The 23,665-nt window shown below is 36.5% G+C and overlaps 1 protein-coding gene across 8 annotated transcripts in view; it reads left to right on the top strand.

The window, feature by feature from the left end:
* Positions 1–23,665, top strand: part of SLC25A21 (solute carrier family 25 member 21) — a 234,150-nt gene that overhangs the window by 29,884 nt on the left and 180,601 nt on the right. For 6 of the 8 annotated variants that reach the window (XM_046941954.1, XM_040701956.2, XM_040701958.2 and 3 more), the window contains exon 2: positions 12,601–12,640. The exons of the other annotated variants lie outside the window; for them this stretch is intronic. In XM_046941954.1, coding sequence (XP_046797910.1) covers positions 12,601–12,640 — 40 coding nt within the window. The remainder of the gene's footprint in view (positions 1–12,600; positions 12,641–23,665) is intronic. 8 annotated transcript variants of the gene reach the window in all.

Genomic DNA, 23,665 nt, shown 5'->3' with positions numbered 1-23,665 from the left:
TATGCTGACGGAAAACTGTCACAACAGCCATCACTGCAAACTAGGAGTTAAGTTTGACTGAAACATATGTCTTCAATTTTAATAGCTCAGCTTCCCAGATGCCCTAGAGGAGAATATTGCCTGAGAAGGAGCTTTTCATGTAGGAATAATTTGTGTTAAGTAGCTCAGTGATCTGTTTGTTAGGTTAGAGCTGACAGTTTGTTTATATTTCTAAAGGGGTATGATGAATGGGGGAGAAGTTGATGCTAATTAGCCTAAATTGTTCCTAAGAATGCAGAGCACTTTGCCAGTTTCATTGTTTCTGTTTCTTTGCACATTTTCAATAATTGAATGGAGCTCAGACCATTCATCATAATTTTAGGTAAGATGGAAATAAATGAACATAGCACGGCCAGCCTGTACAATGGAAGATGTCACTTTAAGGGTCAATTAGGTAAGACATCAAACTAGGACTAATGCAGCATTCTCTAATCCGATTGTATAAATGTAGCAAATGTGAGTGTTTTCATCTAAGAAATTAATTCTCTCTGTCATGATACTAGTATTTAGGTTTTCTTCTTGAAAGGCAGCTTTTGCTTATTAGCATAATGTTTTTATCTTAGGCTTTAGCTGCTACCTGGAGGTGTGGACCTCTGACACTATGAGAAAATGTGCTACTTTTCAGTATACTGTGTATCAGATAAAGTTAATCTAAAAAATCTGCTCTTGGGATAAAAAAAGCATTGATCAGGTGTGATTGCAAACAGTGTTAGCGAATGTGGCTGAAATGCATCAGATGTATAGCAAATCTAACGGTGGAAAAGCTTTTAATATTATCTGCTTGACTTTGCACAGCATGTTGTATTACCCTTTGTTTTAGGCTTGGGGAACATAACTCTGCTCAAATTCAAAACATCCTGTCCATACGCAGAAGGCTAATTTTGTAAGAATGTATATTTTGTATTTTATTCCTTGATAAATTGAACTTAGATTTGGGGGGTGGGGACCTGGAATGTTTTTAGGCCTTATACGAGACCATTCTTTTTTAATTTATGCACATATAATACCACAGGAAGAGATGGTATAAATTTGTGGACTGTGGAGAATGAGTGAACATTTCTGAATCAGGATCTTTAAAAGGGGTGAAATTTGAGTATGATTAAGTTAGGAAAAAGGCTCGCTTACGGCGGAAGTCAGAGACTCTGTATACATTATAGGCATGTCATGGCTTTTAAAAAGTTAGGTTAGACTTCTATACAAATTGTAAAGGAATTTGTATAACCCCAAACAAAATTCTGTGTGGTTCTGAACTCTTTCAAAGTACAAAATAAAGTAAAATAAAATAAAAAGGAGTGAAATAATAATAGTAGTTAGTATTCTGGTCAGGAGTGAGTGTTGCTGTAGGGCAGGCTGGTAGTTTACACTGCATGGGTGTTTTGTTGGTCACTAATTTTCTTGGAAGGAAATGATCCCATGGCTTATGCTATCCGCGTTTGTGCATATTTGCCCTATAATTGGCATTTACTAAGGGGACTTTTGGTTTGATGGATGACTGTCAGGGTATAGCCTGCTAGCTTTGATGCGGACTGCTTTTGTATGAGGTTTTTTTACATTAACTCATTAGAAACTCTGCTCTGCTTCAACATGCTCTTTATTTGCCTTCTGAAAATATGAGACTTTTCAGCCCACGTTTCAAGGGATTTACTGAGGTGTTATTTGCATACCAGTATTTTCGTTTGCACAGAAGAACAAAAGTACATTGCGGAAAAATACTTAACTGTCAACCTGTGAATCTTAAAACTTATAGAAGTTTTATCTAATCAGCTTATTTTTTCAAATACTAGGCCACTAGCAAAGCATCTTTAGTGTATAGCATTAATTTTGGTGTTCCTAAACTTCTTGTTTGTTTTTTTAAGGGGGAAAAAAAACACAAACAAAACCCAGCCCCATAAAAGCAGCACGTATAGTAATATTGTCACACTGGACCAATATTCAATGAATTTCAACAAATACAGGATTGGTGTCTAAGACATATTAGCGGCTTCTTGGTCTTTTCTTGATTTTGGTCTTTTCCTGTAATGCATCTGGGACTGTTAATTAGATAATTAACTGTAACATGATTTATAAAGCAGTTATAATAAAACTATGGTTACCTGCCAATATATTTTAATCCCATTGCCACATTTGGATTTGACATTTAGGAAAGCATATGAAAGAAATGGAAATTGTATGTGCTGACACTGTTACTCTGTGAAAGTTCCTTTAATAAAACATTTTATCTACAAATAGTGTGTAAAGGAGAACCATAACTTCTATACTTAGCAATACTTCTCTTAGCATGAAGAAATAATTGGAATGAGCAACAGGTTAAATTCTTCCTCTGGGTTCACAGAGCCAGAAGGACATTTGATAGAGAACTTCCTATCTTTTTTTGTTTCCTTTTGTTTCTTGCCTTGATTTTTTTTTAATACGGCACTGCAAGTGTTTGCCATGCTTTAGAAACAACAACAACAACAAACAAACAAACAGAAATGGAAAACATTCATTTATAAACTCCTGAACTGTTTTGTTGTTGTTGCTTCTTTTTTTTTTCTTTTTTTTTTCATTTGTTTGTTTTCAGTTGATGGATGGAAAAAATGTAATATATATAATATATATAGCCATAGTAAATGCAACTGTAGAATAAAAAGCACCACTGAAGTTCCAAGTTGTTTATGTCTGAAGATTTGCACTAGACAGCTGACAGAGGAACACAGCATAGATCCTTCTTTTCTGCAATTCCAAATGTTTCTGAAGGATCTGAAATTTACTTGAGTTGATCTCAAAATGAAATTATTAATTTTTTCAAAGTCCTGTAAATTACTTGTGCATGTTTTTAACTTGCTTGAACAGATTCTCTGGGCCAACTGACAAACTCAAGTCTAATAATTTTTTCAATGGTTTGCAAGCTCACATCTCTCTTTTCTTTACATTCTGGTTGCATTCTGGTTGCTGTAATTAGCTGTTGCTGACTGAAATCTGTATGAATGGGACTTTTTTGTTAATTACAAGTAATGCTGACTCTGTCATGAGGAACTAATTTCTGTTTCTAGTAGAAAACTTCTATGAGTATATAAAGAACATATTAGCCATGTATAATCCTATTCTTGTGAATTTGTGAATTAAAAGACCTATTAACCTCATTGAACTGGAAAAAAAGTTCACTGACAGTGTTTGAAATGTTCAGCTCCCTTTTATTTATTTTTCATGGCTTGGTACAGTACCATAAGATATCAATGCCAAAGGAGACTGAAACTAAGTGATCAAATATTTTGTTTGTTTAATTTTAAAAATTAACTCCATCTTTTACTCTTGCCTAGGGGTAGCAGAGAATGGGGAGCAAAAGATTTGGAAGAATATTTACCCATGATTTAAGCCTTTAATTTCCATCTTGAGAGAGACTTAAAATACAAACTTGCGTTTGAATAACGTTGTTGTGGTTGTGATGCCAGTATAAGACAAGCAAGGTTTATACAGTCATCAAACTCAAGCAAGGGAAAACAAATGATCAGTTGCTTATTTCATGCTTGTTTTGAGTAAAAATCCAATGTTTGATTTTACCAACAAGTAACACACAGACACACAATTGCTGTTCAGGGGTTTCTATTTTCCCCACAAGAGGACTATCAAGTGGTTCATTACTCAACTTGATTAGCCACAAGTAGCTGTTCCAGTAGTGGTGAGGTATCCCCTTGCTTACACATAATGAATAAACAAATGAAGAGGAGGACAACATTTATTTACATTCATTTCTGTGGCTTATTTGACTAAGGAGACTTGTCTAATAATAGATACAGAGGACTGAAAGCCATACTTTCCTGGTTCTATTGCTGGTTTAGCTGCTGCTCTGTTTGTGGCTGTTTAAGCATTTGTACTGCCAGTTAGAGTGGGACATTAGATGAGTGGGAGAGGGAAAAAATAAGATTTCTGGGAGGGCCATACAGTATGAGAACTGGTCTATTTCTACCTTAAAACATTTCTCAAGCTCCATCTCACAGACTAGGGAGCTTTTAAAGGGTATGTCCTGCAAGCTGTCTGGTAAACAAGTTTCTCATGGTTGATCATCATGTCCTTTAATGCCCAATAGTATTTTTTCAAAGCTGAGACACTGTACTCTATATCTGACTTTCTGCCTACCATCCCTTCTACTTTTGTGTCCACGTTTTCTGCTGGATGCTAGATTTTTTCAGCTCTGTCCTCTCTCATCATTTCTTCTTTTCTCTGCATGGACTAATGTAGAGAGTGATTCATGCAGGCAGCTGAGGGAAAATGGAGCTGGGCTGTTTGCAGTGGTCATCTGAGTACAGGGTTGAGAAATCTTTAGTGGTAGCTGTAATTGCAGTGCCCCAGAGCAATACACCGCTCCAGAAGATCTCTTCCTAAGTTGAAGCATTAGTAGATTTGAGTTGTCTCCATCACCCTTGCTGAAGCTTAGAACTTGATAAAATGTGTTCCAGAAATCTCAAGCTATCTCAGTTTCTTTAGCCTATTGCATTGCATTCCTACCTGCTTACGTCCACACCTGTAACCTATTTGGAGAAGAAGAAGGCTGATTAATTATATCACAGAAGGGTGAGTTTTTAAATGTCATTGCTCTCCTGGCTAGATATTATGCCTGCGTGTTGAGTCAGACCAAAAACTGAATCTGTTTCAGTTAAAAACTGTGGCAAAAACAAAAAATAAATAAAAAGGGGGCAAATGCCTGAAATGCATGTCTCACCCAATGATCTTTTTCTCTGCTTTAAGAATTTTCCCCTAAATCTCCTGACTGCCTGCAAAAGGTGTCAAAGGGCATGATCTCACAAACATGACGACCACAAATCCTGTTGAGCATCACAGGGTTGAAATGATTTGGGATATTCATTGAGTACACCCTGGTACACATGGAGGTAGAGCCATCTGCTCGTCAGGGAGACACTGGCAGGCTTAGCAACTCTGGCTGCTCACTCAAGAATTTGCTTCCGCCCCTGCTGGCTTCAGCAAGCACCTTATCCATGGCTCAAGTCAGGAGGGCGATTCTACAGTTTGCTCTTCTTTCAAATATTTGACATATTATTTGCTCTAAAACTGACAAAGATGGCCCATATCCAAAAAAAAAAAAAAAAAAAAAAAAGGTGCTATGCTCTGGCACTAGGATTCACGTTTTTGAATCAGGTACTTTTATTCCCAATAAACAGAACAGAGAACACTCTAGGTGAAAATACAGAGGATGAGATTTAGATTTATATCTTTTGATCCTATCGTGGAGCGAGGCACCCTCTAACTCTTCAAACAGCTTCAAACAGCTTGGCAGTGTCCAGGGAGGATAAACACCGAAGAATATGGCTTTTCAACCTTCTAACTAAGGCAAGATGTTGGCAAGAGTCATGGATTCCAGATCCTGTTTTTAATGGGTGTTTGTTGTAACATGTATCAAAAATGCTGAAACTACTGGATCTGGAAATGAATTCCACACCTTCTTGTTTTTGGAGAAGTGCCTCAAGCATTAGCAGTCTTGAGGATATATTCTCTCTTTGTTTTACAGTCTTTGCCTAAAATGTTCCAAATTGAAGAGTTGTGAATGGGGAACTGAAGTCTATAGATAGGTGGGTGGTAAAGGATGCTAGAGCATTACATTTAGGGGATTCATCTGCCCAAGAAGACTGCGACATATTAAAAATGTAAATTCTAGTGTCTTGTCATATGTTTCAGGCAGAAAGTATGAAGCATTTCTGAGAATCTAAATTTTGACTTTGTTCTTATACCTTCCTTAACTGGGGCCAGGGACTTCCCTAACAGTCACTGAAATTAATAGCATTTGAGTATCCAGATGGGAACAGTCTTCCTGTTTGCTTCTTGGGGCTTTAAATGCAAATTGCTAGGTAAGTCTAACTCTCAAACTATTGTGCCAGTGATCCTATGACAGGGGATTTCATTTTAAAGTCTCTGGTGTTCAGGTAACCTGCTGCCATTGTAACTTGAGAAACCACGAACCAAAAATATTAACTGTACCCATTGGTACCTGTATGTGTGAAAATTCAGCTTAGAGCTTAGATATTGCTAAATCTCCTACTACATGGAAGTCATTTAGAAAAGACTTATTGAAATACTGCTTTTTTTTTTTTTTTTTTACTTCTAAAAATGCATTTTTTAAAAAGTCCATGTGTTTCACAAGTTTGGTTGAGGTGAAAGGAATCCAGTATGCCTGCCAAGCCTTGAAAAGCAATTGAAAAGGAAATTTGGGGATGCAGACTTGAATTCGATAGATCATCCAGTATGCACGAGCTCAGATGGGTTCCACCTCCTCTCTGTTGTAAACCAATGCATTACAAAGCCTACAGCTGTGCATCTGCCAGTCTCAAATCCCATGTTCCAGTGTCTACTTCAGACATAGGTATGAAGAATAATGACTCTAGGAGGAAACTCACAGGTAAAACTATTTTGTTGTTGTTGCAGAATTAGTAAGAAATAAGAAGCATCATTGCTACACAGCTGTTTACAACACAGCAACAAACCCACTTTTGTTTATTCAGACAGTACACAGGAAATCCTTCTGTCTTCACTGCCTTTGCTTGTCAGGCACACAGAAGCTGTGTTTAAGCCAGTACCTGGAAGCATTTCCAACCTCTGGGGCCTGGGTATGTCCGACTCTGACCTCATCTCATATTGCAACAAAACGGGAGCATGAAGAGAGCCTCCTGCCTCACCCTGCAGCCGTGTACCTCAACAGCAGTCCAAGACACAGCCTTCCACCAGTTCCTTTCTTCCTGCTGTCCCCCCAGGTGCTACTGATTGATGGGAGGGAAACCTGAGCATGAGGCCAGATGGGAGCCAGACCATTCAATAGCTGAATAGCCTGATTGGAGAACAGGAGACCAAGATACGCTGCAACAGAACGTTCCCTAGTAGGTGCCCTATATGCTAGCCCAAGTGCAGCCAGAAAGTGACTCATGAGCAGCAGTAGCTTCTCTACCTGGAATCTAAGCAGGCAAATGAAGTTATTTAGATCACAATGTGTATTTATTGAAAAACATGTGATGGTGTACTTGAAGGCTTTTGAAATGACTTCTCATGAAATGACAAAGAACTTTGATTTTTTTAATGCAGAAGAGAATCAATATAGACATATGCAATAGTACATACACTTTCATAGTATAGTGTTAAAGTGATACACAGGCATTTGTTACTATTTAATGTCCTAGGGTTACGGGCTGCACCCTTTCTTATTGGTGGAGAAAATGTTAAATGAGAAGCCCTTTTGCTATAGAAAGTTGTAGCCATTTCTCCTAGAACAAGCCAGTGAAAAAAAACTGCATTTGTAGAAAAGAATGCTTTTTCCAGTGGAAATTTCTGTAGGTTACATCCAAGTGGGGACAGTAGTATGAATAAACTGTGTGAAATCTGATTTAAAAGAGTTAATGTATATAGGGAAATCATAATGATGGAAGAATTTCAGTCATCTGAGGGAAGAGTAATTCCTAGCAGGTTTCTAATGTGCTTACTTAAAATCTAAGTTATGGTAACTAGTATTTATTACTGTTATAAAGCAGCAAAGATTTTTGTATGGTTGTGTTCACGCACAAAAAAATGGAAAATTATGGACGTTAAAACATAATATGAACACTTTCAAATTTGGGACCAGACAGAAGACAAAAATTACCCATTTGAAATCCAGAGAACTTTACAATGCTGCAAGTAAGTAAAAGCAGATGTTGCAAAGTTTAGAAAATCAAGACATTATTTTCCTGTTTCCACTGAATATTTCTAAACACATTATAAATAAGCTTTGAAGTAATACAAAGTACTGTGTTTATTTTGCTGATAGCATCTTTTTATAAAAAACTTTATCAATGCTTGTTTAAGTTATAGACCAAATGATATCTCTGTGGTTAAACTGGCTGTATCTCTTGCAAATACAATGCTAAACTACTTGCAGTGTCTGAGCTCTTCAAAAGCCTATCTGATCTTTTGAGCTTAATTTTAAACAGATTAAATATTGTCTGTTTATAGAATGCAAAAATTAAACTAAAATCTTTTCGAAGTTCCTCAAAATAATATTATTTTCTTATGTTACTCTAAAATGTAGTTTTAAATCAATAGATCATTCTAAAATATTCAGTTATATAAGTCAGTAAAACACTCTTTTTTGGTTTCTGGCTTGTCTCTAGGTATATGCTTTATTTTGGGTAAATATTCAGAGACTTTAATAAGCAAATAAATTGATCTTGATCCATATCTGTCTGTGATTCTAAAAAGCACCTATTAAAGATCACATGTATTAAATCTCTTCTGAGGGTCTATTAGAGAGTAACCACTGAATAACAGCTTTGCAAGGGCTGCATCTGATTGATGAAGCAAAGTTTTTCCAAGCAGCAGTCTTGTATTTGTGTTTGTGCGTCAAAGCAGCATGGGAATTAAAGGCAGAATGCAATTGCAACTTAATCAAATCATGTCCAATTAGTAGCCAGTTTTATTTTGAAAATCAATCCCAATGACAGTATTGTCATTCCTGAGCTAGTGGGTCCTGAGAAGACTGCCTGTTGAGAATGACAAAGCAATAAGCCATCTTGGTATTTGTCATACTATGTTAGCATTTAGGACACTATATTAATAATCCTCCACACTCTGTGAATTCTACATGTGTGGGAATTCTCACATCACTGGGTCCTGAGTTTGAGGAGAGGAGGAAGCATTTTCTCAGATTTTGCCATTCCCAGTGCAAGTTTCCTTGTGGGCAGACTGGTACATGAACTGCAGCCAGTGGTTGTTGAGTGGCTGACCATGCGAGAGCAGAATTCACCTGCTTTAGTTACCCGCTTGGTTAGGCTAATGTCAGAAACAATGATCTTCCAAGATCTCTTACATGGCTGTGGGGCTAATATGCGAATATATTGACTGAAATGAACCAGCAATTTGTCTAGTCTCTGTAAAATTATCATGCACTTGGACTCATTTGCATACCTAAATGACAGACAAGCAAGTATCTTTATTCACTGGTGGTATATCCCAAGAACATGTATGCAGATACAACATGCAAACAAATTAATCCCAGTTAATTTTAGACACTTATATTTGTTTCAGTCATTCTAGGCTCTGCTTATATGCCTTAGATATGAGTAAGTCTCTGTATGGTACGCTTCATCTGACCTGTGTTAGACATGTTTCTTAGATTGAGTCAAAGCATGCAAAACAGTGCTTGTTTCTGTGTTACACTACACAGGGAGTCTGAATTATTAGCTCACTAATAAACATCTCTGTAGGTTCGGAGATGTTTCCTTAAATGAATCCATGGCTGGAATAGCTAGTTTCCTCTACATCATCTACTTTTCTGATTTTCTGTAGTTTTAGGGTAGGGAAATACTACTTTTTTGTAACTTATTCCATCTGTAAGTTACTTGAACGTAAATTGTCCTAACAGAAGTTAATCATCACAGAGTCATAGAATGGCCTAGGTTGAAAAGGACCACAACAATCATCTAGGTTCAACCCCCCTGCCATGGGCAGGGTCGCCAACCACTAGGCCAGGCTGCCCAGAGCCACATCCAGCCTGACCTTGAATGCCTCCAGGGATGGGGCATCCATAACCTCATTGGGCAACCTGTTCCAGTGCTTCATGACCCTCTGTGTGAAAAACCTCCTCCTAATACCCAACCTAAACCTCCTCTGTCTTAGTTTAAAACCATTCCCCCTTATCCTATCACTATCCACCCTCATAAACAGCCTTTGCCCCTCCTGTTTATATGCTCCCTTCAAGTACTGGAAGGCCACAATGAAGTCTACCCGGAGCAATCTCTTCTCTAAGCTCAGTTCCCTCAAGCTTTCTTCATAGAAGAGGAGCTCCAGCCCTCTGATCATCTTAGTGGTCCTCCTCTGGACCCACTTCAAGAGCTCCACATCCTTCCTGTACTGGGGGCCCCAGGCCTGGATGCAGTACTCCAGATGGGACCTGACAAGAGCTAAGTAGAGGGGGACAATCACCTCCTTCTCCCTGCTGGCCACCCCTTTTTTATTGCAGCCCAGGATATCTGCCAGTGCACACTGCTGGCTCATGTCCTGTTTCTCGTCTACCAGGACCTCCAAGTCCTTCTCAAGCCCCCCTGCAGGGCTGCTCTCAAGGGATTCTTCACCAGTCTGTATGAACGCCTGGGATGAACTAATTAACTCATTAATGATTAATAGAATAGTAGTATATGCGGATTTGAGATACTAAGCTCAGAATTTCAGACATCTCACTTCCCTGAAGACAGTGCAACTATATGTAAACCTTTCTTTTGCTGCCACAGTGATTCATGTTTTGGTATCTAATCAGCTCTTATGTACCATGGGTAAGCCTTGAAGACCCAGTGCAAAACCTCAGGAATTAGAAAGTTAAACCATAGGAATGTACTGTGAGGGCTCAGTGGAACTATTAAGCAAATTTTTGTGTCCATGACATTATATAAAGAATGGGTGGCCTACAGATGAGGCAGAGATCTGCACTAACTCAACTCTTCTGTGTTAAGGCTGCCTCTGGAAATGAAATGGAAATTATAAATGAAAATGAAATTATATGAAACAGCTCCTACATGAGAAACTATTGACTGTGCTTTGTGTATTGTTTCATGTACAATACTGCATGTATTTTGCAAGTGAGAATGCAGTGATGGAACCTTCAAAAAGGGAAAAATATTAGATTTCCTTTTTTTTTCCATTCATGTAATTATCACTTGAGTATTCCTGCAGCTGACAGCATATCTGAAATCACTTTTCTTCTGTTAGGACAACTGTGATGTGTCTGTATACTTCATTTTATTTCCTTTTATATTTTTTAACTCAATTATGTATTTTTCTGAAGTATACTAACCTCCAAGCTGCAGGATCTTTCATTCACAGCATTACTGGCACTCCACCACTTACCTTGTACTGTTTCTGTAATTTCTATTTCCATTCACTCTTTGACTATGGTAATAAGACAACATGACTGACACTTGAGGTAGGTCAGATCATGGCACGTCATTGCCTGAACTTGTTACAGTCCTTTTTCCCAATTTTCTGTAGGCCACTTAGCAGCAGGACCCCTAGGTTTTGTTTTTGTTTGTTTTTTACTCTAGTGCATAAGTACTAGTGTAATGAAAGTAGTACGAGTATATGAGTGGACTGAGGACTTGAATAAAGTGCAACTTGTATCACATGTGCCAATTTTCAGTGATCTAAAAGTTATTTAATTTTTCTGAGAAAGTGCATTTTGATTATAAAGACAAAGTGACTATAAAAGGTTGGATCTAAAGGAAGAGTGTTCATCATGTTTATGAGAACCATGTACTGATAGGAAAATCTCCTTTCTTACTGTTCTGTACGTGATTTTTTTGAAACTGGAAAAGTTGTAGAAGCAATTTGATCGTAATTTTTAATGAATAGATTATATTAGCATTCCTTGTTTCTTCTTGCCTGAATTAGTTCTTTGCATGATTTACTTTTGTTTTCAGAAAAGAAAATCAGAATTCACTTAAATGAAAAAATACATAGTACACATGTATGATATTAATAGGTCTTTTCTCACCTTCCATCTTCAAAAAGGAATGCATGGGCACAGAATAATTGATGCTTTGACAGGATATTTCAGATATATTTATATACACACATAGCTATTGCATAATAGTGTGTTTTAAAGATAATAAAATGTTTGGGGGTTGTCTTAAGAGCATTGTTGCTACATAATTCTGAGTTGACAATGAAGACATTTGCAGAGAGTCAATCTCACTTTGTAAGTTATCTTACACTTCAGTGTTTTCCCTTTCATAAATAATGTAAGCTGAGATATCATCTAGTATCTCTAGATACTAGTTCAAAGTCCTAGGAAATCATGTCCTGCAGACATAGTTATGGAACGCCTTGTCCTGTAGCTCATCAGCGCATAACAGTGATGCTTTCATACTTCACTATTTCTGTTCCATTTTATTTTCTCCTAATAGTAAAACAAGACAACATAGCATTACTTTTGCATATGTGTTTCTTGTTTGTCACATGTGAGAAAAATCCTATAAAATAATTCCATAATCTTTTAAGCCATTAATGAAAAATTATGGCAATGTCAAGACTGCACTTATGGGTAGATTGTCTGAATTTAAAAAAAAAGACAACCAACCCACAACACCCCAAGTTAGGAAGCTCTTAGTTACATTAACAGTTCCAACAAGTCCATGTATGTATATATATGGATATTCTTTTCTGCCTATGTCTTTTCATACTCGACTGCACAGTTCAGTTTCCTCACAGAAGTCAAATGTGTCACCAAACTTGAATTTGTTTTTCCAAATTGTGATATATGTTCAACTGCCTCCTGGCCAGGAGCCAGGGCTCCAGATAATGTACATACGCACTGCTTGATGCTGATATTCCCTTGAAGGGAAGGGAATTGAAGGGAAACTCCCAGATGTAACTGAATTAGCTTATTGATGCTATAGCATTTAATCACAAAACAGTATCATATAGCTTTATTCATAAGATGAATAAAATAGTGTTAGGGTTGTAACAATAAATCAGATTAATCAGGTGCTGTGAGTAAGAGACAGACTTTGGTGTCTCCTAGGCTGTTCTGAAAATTTTAATTTATTCACTTTCTAGGGAGACAGTTCAAGTGGAGATCCACATTTCTTATTATCAGGTATGGGAGAGAATTGATCTTGTGATTTTTTTTTTTTTTTTTTTTGTATATATATGAATTTCTTGTATGTTTTACTGATTATTTATTATATGGAAACAAGGATCAAAGACCTATACCTAACGTCTGGCGTGGCAGTTGATATTTACCTTGTTTAGTTTGCCAGTTAGGGAAAAGCATGTGTTTTTTTGTTTGTTTCCTGCTGTGTTTTTGTTTGGTTTTGTTTTCTTTTTAGTAGAAAGACAAAGTAGAAAGACTTTGTTCTACTAAGTGCAATGATAGACACCATAGACTTTTTATGAACGAAGGAGTAATTTTTTCTAGGATTTTTCTTGTTTAGTTTACTGATAACACGATGGTTTGCTGTACAATTAATCTCTAACTACACTGAGGACTGATATTCATTCTTTGTTGCCAAAGCTTTTATATATGCCACATGTGCAGTGGTGATACCAATATGACAAATTGCAGAATCATCTGATAAATTGTATTTACATCCACCTTTGACCATCTCACCAGCTTTCTGCCAATAATCTATTTCCACTGGGATTTATTCAACATTCCAATCCTTGGAGCAGCTTCTATCATCTGCTAATTTAAAACAAAAAAAAAAAAAAAAATCAACCTTCCAAAGAAAAATTCCCTGCTTTTCTAGCCAAGGAAATTTCTCTCCAGAAAATATGCTGGCCTGTGTGAAAGACTGGGCAATAATCAGATATACGCCCATCTCAAAGCTTAGTACTTTGCAAGCCTTCACATTTTGGACACTTCCGACTTGAGTTAGATAGGCTGCCTGGAGCTGTCCTGAGATTCTCAGCATTAAACTTGGATGTGTTTACTTACAAAATTCTGTTGGAAGACAGGTTTTAGTTCACATGTGAGAGGACAGCCTTTCCACACCTTGCTCTCAGTAGAAACAGTGTTATACTGCTTGGTACTTGAAAAAAAGTCTTCAGGTATGGTACAGGTATTTTTGCTGGAAGCCCTGGCCTTTTAGTACTTTGTGTCATTGTTATATTGGTGTCCCTTATTAGTATTTCCAAAAGAATTTATTACTATTCAGACTTCGGAAGACCATCCCGTTATTCTAACAGGACATTTCATTGACAGTGTATTTAAGCTTTAACGGCCTCACATGCTTAATCAGAGACCTATATTTAATCTTGGTGTTTTACATTTACTTCAAAACTGCCTTCTGAATCAAGATGTTAGTTGGCTTTTGAGCAACTTTCTCAACCTAAGTCACGGGCCATTTAGTCCCTCTTAATGGTGGATCTTAAGGGGAGCATGAAACAAGTGGCTTCACAAAGCAGTTAGCTATTTGCAGCTGCACTTTATGAACTGCTTGGTTAATGCTACTAAGGAGAGCAGCTAAATATGGGACTTCTAATATGAAAAAATGAGAGCACCAGTAAATATGTGCAGTGGTTTGGGACAGCAGCCCGACATCTGTGGTATGAAGAGCTGGCCAGGGAATATGCTGCAACAGGCTATGCTTTACAGTCTGCAGTATTCTTGGCTCCGGCACCTTATTCAACAGTAAAAATTAATGTGCAATATAATGTATTATAGTCACCATTATTGTGAAAATATGATCACATGTGGAAGTATTTCATAATCCTCTGCAAACATATCTTTGCTTTTAAAAATGTACTTATGCGCTGTTGTAAAATATTTCTTATTGCATAGCAGAAAATGTACTTCTGAATTTTTTTTTTTCAAAAACATTTGCCCTATCTCTTCAAACAAACATTTTGAAGAGATCACCATTTTTTGACTCAACCAAAGTGGAACCTTTTGAGCTGCATCAAGCTGTTAGACAAGCCGCTTGCCAGCTGCCAACATTCTTTTTAAAATTGTTGGAGATATGGGGACATACAGAGAAGTAAACAAGAGTAAACATCTTTAATTACTGGTAGGAATACTCAATACACAATTGCCAAGTAGTCACTGGGGGGAAAACACATTTTTTCCACAATAAAATTTAGTTACTGAGTTAAATGGCAGACCAATAAAATTAGAAACTGATGTTTTCTAATTGATTTATGAGAGTATACTGAGAAACACTAGATATTACTCACTATTATTGCTAAATACATACAAAATTATAACCAAGACCACCAATAAATACAAGCCATGCTTTTAGGAGTGATATTTCAATTGTGTTTTTGGAATTAGTTTCAGTACACGGCAATACAATTACTATTGTGGCAAGAACAGGACTGATTTTATTTTATTTTATTTTATTTTATTTTATTTTATTTTATTTTTTTATTAAGTGCTGGCATCCAATGAAATTCCTGTTTGTGACATCTCACTAAGCTGTCTGTGTTATTTAAACTTTGTTTTAATGCAATAAATTGTGCTTAAGATGGGTAGTCTTGCACGGATGAATGTGGCAAACACAGAGATTAATTAATCAATTAATCAGTGTTTCTTTCCATGAAAAGAAAATGCAGGGAATATGGAGGCATGGAGTGGAGGAAATGGAAGAAAATAATTCAAATGTTTGCAGGTGAAATAGGAAATGAGTACAGAACTTTATTCTTTTTTTTTCTTCTACTTCTGTTAGTGTAAGGTCTCCTGGGGTTAAAGTGTCTTTTAAATCTATTTTAGTCAAGGATCAAATCTTCCTAATCTTAACATGAGGGAGCAACTGGCGTATGTAAAGAATCACTTCCTTGAGTAGAAAACATGTTTATTTATCTTTTCAGTATTTGACAATATGGTTGGTGTTTCTCTCAAACTTTTCTCTAATCCTTCCTCTGCTTCTTGCATTAAGTAAAAACCATCTGGGAAACTATATTGCACTACACTATGTAGGGATGTGGTATTTTACAGCAGTGCCAGAATTTTTAAATCTTGTGTTTCCCTATTTAGTGAACTTTTTGAAAATGGAACAGATATTTCTTAAGTGACCTTATAGTGTCTAGTGATCAGTTGCTATGATGCTGAGTTGCTGGCATTTGTTGTTGGTTGTTTTTTTGTTTTTTTTTTGCTTCTATGTTTAATATAATATTTCTGCTTTTCCTGGAAATCAGGGGAAGCACTTAGTTATTTACATAATTGTGTTTTTAACCTGCCATGTGGCAGCAAAAGCAAGGAAATTTCACATTCTGCACTCTGCTGTCAGCTTTAAAAGCACATGGACGAGTATGGGGTATCAAATTCACGCATCTGTTTTTCCATGGCAAACAAATGTTACCCAGAATATAACAGTAAAGGAAAAATAAGATGGTGAATTTCAAAATTTTCTGTTTTGAAAATATCTACTTCTAGTATTGACTTTTTTGCAGATAACTACTTTAATTGCCACTTCCTTTTTCATTATGTATGAAAGTATTTAGATTGCTTCAGAGAAGATACCCGAAAAGCTTCTGAGCTCTCTCCTAGCTAATTTAATTGAAGTCTTCTGTAGGATATTGACTGTCTCCTATCTGGATTGCCTGAAATGTGGCTGAGAGTGTCACACAGTGCATCATTGTCGTCAGTGTTGTCTGTCAGACATGCCCATGTTTAGCACTTTCTCACTTGTATTTTAATGCTGTCTTGAATCATTTTGGCTCATTTGCTCCTCAGCAGTTTTTCCAGCAGGGTTTGTCTATGATTCTGTGAGCAGGTTGGCAAAACTGTGGATTACCTGTTTGAAGGTTTGTGTGCAATCTTCTGTGAAGCTGGCTGGCTTTAAACATGCTACAGCTTTGCTCATCTGCAGCTTCATGTTAAACGGACAGGAAAAGTTTGAGTGGTTCAGAAACAAATAGGAAAAACACAATTGAGTAGGAAAAAAATCCCACTAAATACTGGGTTTCTTTGAATTATTTGTTAATTTTGATTGCACATTGATCCAGCCTCCACTGAAATTAATTTAGAGTTACATTTACAGGAACTGGATTCAGCTGTCACTTGATAAACTGCACATATTTTCAAATGCCTTCAATATTTTCAAACACCTTTAATGTCTTTTGCAATGGAAAATTGTAAAATAATTGATAATTGTTGAATAAGTTTGTTGGGACACTGTCAATGTTAGAATAGTATTTTTAACAAATGTCAAGACTTACATTTACTTTAAGTTTTTATAATATATTTTAAAATATTTTACTTCTGGCTGATATTATTTACTGAATTGTTGATATTTTTCTCAAGTAGCAAATGCCAAAGGATCTAGTTTTGTTTTTCTGCAGTCTGCTTTAATCTCAGTGTTTAAATGCCATAATCATAAAAACTGTGCAGAAATCTTTACACAAATTCCACATTCCATTATGTGTTTATGGAAAAAGAACACTGTATTTATACATTTTGAAAAACCTTTGTTTTGCACATATATATTTATGGCCATAATTGGAGAGTCCTCCTTTTTTAATTCTATTAATAAATATATCCATATATTTTCAATACACAATGCTGATTACTTTGCCCTGAACTAATACTCAGGTTAAAAAAATATATCAAAAATATTTATTTAATATAACATATTGTCGCTTTGGACAAAGAAAATGGAGATGTTTTGACATCAAAATGTTTGGCATTTCCTGTTGGTTGAAATTTTGGTTTGCATACTAAGTTAATATTTAATGTTATCATTGGCAAGGCAAACTTCTGTAGGAAAATATCAGTGTGAATTTTACTAGTGAGATGGGAGTACAGGCCATAAAAATTCTCAGTTTCCCTTTTAAAAACTTAATCCATTTGTCCAACAGGAATGAATACAGAAGGAGTAGAGGTTTTGAACTTCCCTCACATCTGGGTAAAGGAGTGTATTTTGACTCCAAGCACAATAAAACAATCGTACTTGCTGGTGGTATATGACATAATGACCCAAATATGTTTTTAAAAAATCATTTATTGCTGTACATAAACAGCTAAGTTAGCACAAGGGATGATAAAATAACATTGGTAATTCTTCCTTTAGCTGGGAACCATTGGTGGCCCATTAGGATTCCAGATGTAGCCATGTGTGCTTTTCCATTTGTTTTCTAATGTCTAGTGCTTGGACCCTTGGTACCTTGGCTGTGGTTGTCAAGCATGTTGGCTTTTCAGCTTGAGGTCTTCCTGGAGAAACACACTGGCCTGGCTAATAGCTATAAAGCAGCTTATTGTCTTGGGCCCAGTTTGTTGGGACTAGCTGGAGTGAGGGCAGCTTTATGTCAAAGGTCAAACACCGGCTTGACCCAGTTTTCTACAGAAAACACTTGCAACTGGACCTCAAAATCTAGGCATTAAAGTATAAGTAACAAGATGTTTTAAAAAGACAAGTTAGAAAGAACAATTTGCGACAACTTCTGTCTATTAAGAGTGCATTGGATTGCATTCAAGTATTCAAGTTATATGTGGAAAACATTTTCTAATTTCTTTTGCAGGCAATAACTTGAAGTACTAAAATGGAATAATGAAAGAGGGAAAAAATCCTAGGAAAAAAGAAAGTACCAGTGATGCTCTCTCCTTCTAAAGCACAAATAAAACCTTCACTTTTCTTTGTATGACTTAGGAGTCACAGCTGTCTTTAGCTAATGGTATTTTTGTGATGTTGATTTAAGACAAAACACTTAGCACAGCAGATTTATATTAAGCAAAAGCATGGTAAGAACAGAATTCTTGTTAAATTAAGGTCAGTGTGTTGGTACTTGTTTATATAAGGCCAGACTGTCAAATTGTTGACTTGCTTAGTCCAGCTGAGTTCCCTGGGACTACTCTCATAAGCAGTTCTCGTCTAGGAGCAATTGTTTATCATTCTCTCTACATGATTTCAAGGATAGTATTTGAATAAGCACCGTCATTACAGCGTACAGTGATATGAACACTTCTATTGAAATAGAAATATAGTGGCCATGTAAAAAAGTATATACTGAAAAATACTGTTTTTTTTTTGTTTTTTTTTTAACATCTTTATACATGCGTTTGAATACAACTGAGCCCAAAGCAAAGCAGTCTGGACAACTGTAAACTATTTGTATGTGCATGCACATCCTCTCTTTCGTATGTGTGTATATTTTACATAATTACCTACCGGTACAATATAAACTGATCTGAATTTACTATTTTTAAAGATCAGTTACATCATAAAAATCTATTAATTTTCACTGTTTATACTAACTGTGTTGACTGATATTAAGAACATTCAGATATTCTTAGCTTTACATCCATCAACCTTAAATACCCATGGGAGCATTTTGGAAATGTAAACAGGTTTAAACAAAAGCTAGTCTCAAGCTTTCCAATACAATTAAATTAAGCAGTATAGATGCAATAACAAAGTTAGGTGTCTAGCCTCACCACCCCATGTAAATACAGGACACACAAACAGGAATAAACAGGATTCCTCATTCAAGATGCAAAGCACAAAATCATAACCAGAGACTTCTATATCTATGTGTCTGAGGAAGTGCTGGTGGCAGCTGCTTTCTCCTGACAGTCCAGATTTACACTGTTTTTAAAACAGGGCAGTGGAACACTGTTAAAAAGTTTTTAGCATAAGCAGTCCAAATGAAGTCACAAAGACCAGTTGTGTGTCTTTGTGTCTTCTGGAAGATCATTTTGAGAAATCTGGGACCTACACCAACAAGACTACATCATGCAAGACTGAGGGCTTCAAAGGGTGAAGACCCTTCCTGTCCCTTGGCAAACCTTCCTGAATATCAGAATACAAGATTCTTGAATCCACAACTTGCAAGAATATGGTTACTGGTGAGTAGTTAGGAACATCATGTGCAATTGTAAATGGCATTTTTTGTTTGTTTTCCTCTCTCACTATTCTCAAAATAGAATATAGTCTTACTGACCCTTACCAAGATGAATGAGTGTTTAGGAAGCAAAATGCAACTGAAAGCGGATGGCTGGAGGGGATATTTGTAGAGGGACAATAATTTATAGATAGACAGCAGTGAAGCGGAAGTCCCAAGTAGATGATAATATAGCCTCATCTTGTGTTGTAGTCACCTGAGTAACAAAGAAAATTATCTAAATGTAATGATTGTTTTTTGAACAGAATTGAGCAGAGTTTGGGTTTGTAGCTCATGCCTAACTTCTTCCCTGAGCCTTGTGCATTTTCACTGTGTATCATATTGTTAACTTCTGTACCATCTACCATGTTTGTATTCCAAATAACCTGTCATAAGAGGGTTAAATTTTCAAATGATAAAACTATCAGAAGTCTCTGAAGTCTGTTATGTCAGCAGAAGATCAAAACGAAATATAGAGAGAAACATCTGTTCTGGAAGCTATCGCAGTAACAACTTTTGTGTGTATGTCTGGCTTTATTTTTTCAGTATGCTTCTCTGTTAGGTGTCTGCTATACCATTAGATTTCTGTAGGAAAGCCTATGGTGAGCTTTGGTGGAGTGTTACCCTTTTACTTTTCCTCTGCTTTAAGCATGCTAAGTATGAAATTGCAATTGATGCAGAATTTTTCTCAAAGAGATTCTTAAGTATATATATATATTTAAATGTGGTGCAATTTAATCCACTGTAGTAGCTTATTCCTTGGCTGATAGTTCCTTTGTTTGATCACTCTGCTCCAGTGTTGTGTTGCTACACAATTTCAGAACAGAGTAACTTTTTCAGCATGTGAAAGATTGACAATTGGCTAAATCTCAGCCCTTTGATGGCTTTGCAAATTGGAAGTCATGTACCTATCAGTAAAATGTTACTTGAGAACCCACTGAGACTGCCAGGTCAACAGAGGTCTTTGTAGATATTCCCATGTCTTTGTCAAGGTAAGCTACCGAAATCTGCTTGTTTAGAGGCCTCTGTTTCATGCACAATGGCATCCAGTAACTAGTCTGCAGATGTTTTGAGCTGCTTCTCATAGGAGACAAAGACATTAAATCATTTAAGAGATCCAAAGTGAAGGAAAATGTTTGTTTTCTTTTTTTGCCATTTGCACTCTCTGGCCATCAAAGATCACCATGATGAGCCAGCAGTACTTTGAGGATTTGTGTCACCCTCGACCTTTCATGGGTTTAGTTTGAGCCAGCTGCTGTACAGCTGGGCAATGATTTGCACTATGTGCAAGGACACTTTCAATGTGACAGTGCTGATAGCCATATACTGAGATAGAGACAGTATAACATATTTTTTGTAATGTAGCCCAGGATTTATTCCCTCTTTTTGAATCATCTGTGGAAGTTGAAGAGAAATTTAGAACAGATTTTACTAAAACTTACTGGTGAAGAGTTTTAAAGAAGCCACCTCTCACCTGGATCCTTTCACAAGAGAAGCTTTAGAAGCATTGCAGTGCTGAACGCTGTGCTCCAAATTTGTGCTGGAGGAGGGAGAACTGTGTGATATGAATGTCAAAATGGCAAAGGAATCAGGTATTTGCCTCTGTTCATTGTCACAGTGGGCCCTCTTTTATTGTGGCTATCCCTAGTTTAGGCACAAGAAATAATGTGGATCGCAATGCATGCAAACTGTCAACAAACAGAACTCATGCGTTGCTGGATCCTGTCATCATTGTTTAAGACTTTGTTATTGGAAACTTCAAAGTATTATTGCAAAATTCATTGCATACTGACTGCAGAGATAGTTTCATTTTGGTGTTGGATGAGCTCCTCTCTATGTATATCATGTATGCAAAAGTAAAATGGAGGAGAAGGCATAATTGATCTTGAAATTAAAGACACTGTAAACACAGGATCCCAGCGGAGTGTCACTACTCCTTCATCTTTACAACCTATTATTTCTGTTTCTCATTTCAATAATATTCTAAAGGTAGAGGATAGTTAGGAACATTTTGGGGAACTAATTTGTGTTTCCTGCTGAATGAAGTAGAGAAAATACTGGTTTTCTCAAGGAAAAATATAAATACATGTTTTAAAGAATTAACAGTCTACTTCATTGCTGTTAACAGAATTTGAAACTTTTGTATGAGCCATTTTTTACAAGAAACAATATCCATCTAGTAATACGTAATACTAGTAATAGACAAATCATAACCTTTCCCCCCCCCGGCACCCCCCCCCCATAAAGAGAGATGAGATTGTATATGCAATGGCAAAAAAGACGTTCTTGATACATAGGCCATGTATTCCAGACTTTAAAAAGACAGGCTCTAGCTATTGTCTGAAAAAGAACAGTGTCCATTGAATTTACTGCTATGGTAAGCACTGTTGAGAAATTATCAATTTTATCATGTTTCAGAAGAGATGATTACCTTGATATGACAGCATTCCTTATGTTTGCCTTGTAGAACTGTTTCAATGAATTTTCAAAGCTGTATTTCTATGCAACATACACAATTTAACAGTGGAACTTTGTGGGAAATATTATGGAATAGTCATGTTAAAGACCTTTTCTTTATTCCTGGGTGGTGACTAGATCCAAAGAAGGCTAGATCACATCTTAGGAAATGAAATACTCTGGATTGATTCTCTTCATACCAGAACATACCACATTCTAATTTTACTCTAAGTTCTCCTGTTGAAGAAAGGAGGAATGATGGGTTCGGGGGTGGGGAGTGGTGAGGTGGAGTATTGCCAATACTTCCTTTGTTAGCAGTTATTCGAAAACATCCTCAGTCATATTTCCACAAGGCACTGATTAGTGTCTCCGTATCAGTTATGTTGTAGGTTTGCATACTGCACTGAGCCTGCTTTACCTAAGTTTTGAAACCCAAACAGGCTTAAGAAGTTAATTTATCTGTGAAAGACAGATCTTGATGGACACATTAAGATTAGAGGTTTGCCTTCAGTGTTAGGCAGTCCCTGAATAGAACTGTTTGGAAATGGGTACATGAAGCTGTCACAAATCTTATTTTAGAAACTTACATTCTCTACTAGATGTCTCATGTTTTGTTTTGTTTGTTGCCGTTTCTTTTTTTCCCCATGAAAATCAACAGTAAGTATCTTAAATTAAAATCAATGGTAAATATCTTAAATTAAGTCAGCTTTATTGAACTAAAATGCCAGTGAAGCACTTCTGTCACTTCCATTGGGAGTAAGCCTGCCTCACAATCTACTTACTGACATGAAAATTAAAATGTTCTATTTTCACTCTCCTCATGTATGCTTTCTTAAAGGGAATAATTATTTCACATTTCTATGAACTGAAGTGCAAGAATAGAAGTCCTTTAATACATAGCGAATATTTGACTTCTAGCCATGTCAGCACATGCTGTCATTCATACATCCAGAGCGTGTTTCTACATAATAAAGTGTTATGCAGTAGGTGATACAGTTGACATCAGATGCTGGAACTAAAGAATGACTTCCGGATGACCAAATATTTCTTTGGGTCTGGCCTGTATTTGCTAACAAAGCCAAAATGCAAAATTTAGACAGGTTTGTACTTCATTCAGAATAAGAAGTAGCTAGAAAAGTGTAACCTAAAAGGACACTGGGAAATCCCTGAAAACATGCAAGCTTTGCTTTTAAGTCTTCTGCTTCCAGTCCTGTAAGAGTCAGGGCTGGAGCTCACTGCATTCTGATTAGTTAGCTAGTACTTATTTCTGATGTTGCCTTAAGTACAAAGCAGCTTAAGATCAGCAAATAAAAAATTAGAATTAATATGCCCTTCTATTTTCCTTTCCTCTTTCAATTCATCTGCTTCTGTCACAGGGCACTTCATTCAAAACAGAGTGCAAACTTCATTTGTTTCCAGCTGTTTGTTCTGAAATGCTGCTGGGGAGTTTTGTGCGGATGTACATATTGATGCTTTTCATAGCCAAAGTGCCTTTGTTGGCCTCTATTGTATGTGTATTTAAACAGTGTCAATATGGAAATTGCTCCTTGGCAAAGAATATAAAGAAGAGATTTCAGATTGATATTTGTTGCCTGATTTGTGTTGGAAATTCAGACAGACTTGCATAGAGCCCAGTCTAATTTAAAGTGCAAACAGAGTCAGTTTATTACTAATCTTGCTTGAGTCTGTCCAATTATGTTGACATAAAAAACTATATTAGCACTGTCTTCAAAAGTATGCTTCTGTGGCATGTACTCAGTAATTATCACATTTTTAGACCGTATATATGCAAATTTTGTTTTGGCAAAAAGTTTTATTTGCACATATTTCAGCCGAGAAAATAGGAAAC

The sequence above is a fragment of the Gallus gallus genome, chromosome 5, assembly GCF_016699485.2.
Source record: "Gallus gallus isolate bGalGal1 chromosome 5, bGalGal1.mat.broiler.GRCg7b, whole genome shotgun sequence".
Lineage (NCBI taxonomy): Eukaryota > Metazoa > Chordata > Aves > Galliformes > Phasianidae > Gallus > Gallus gallus.
Note: the sequence above shows the minus strand (reverse complement) of the source record. Positions and strands in the feature narration are given on the sequence as shown.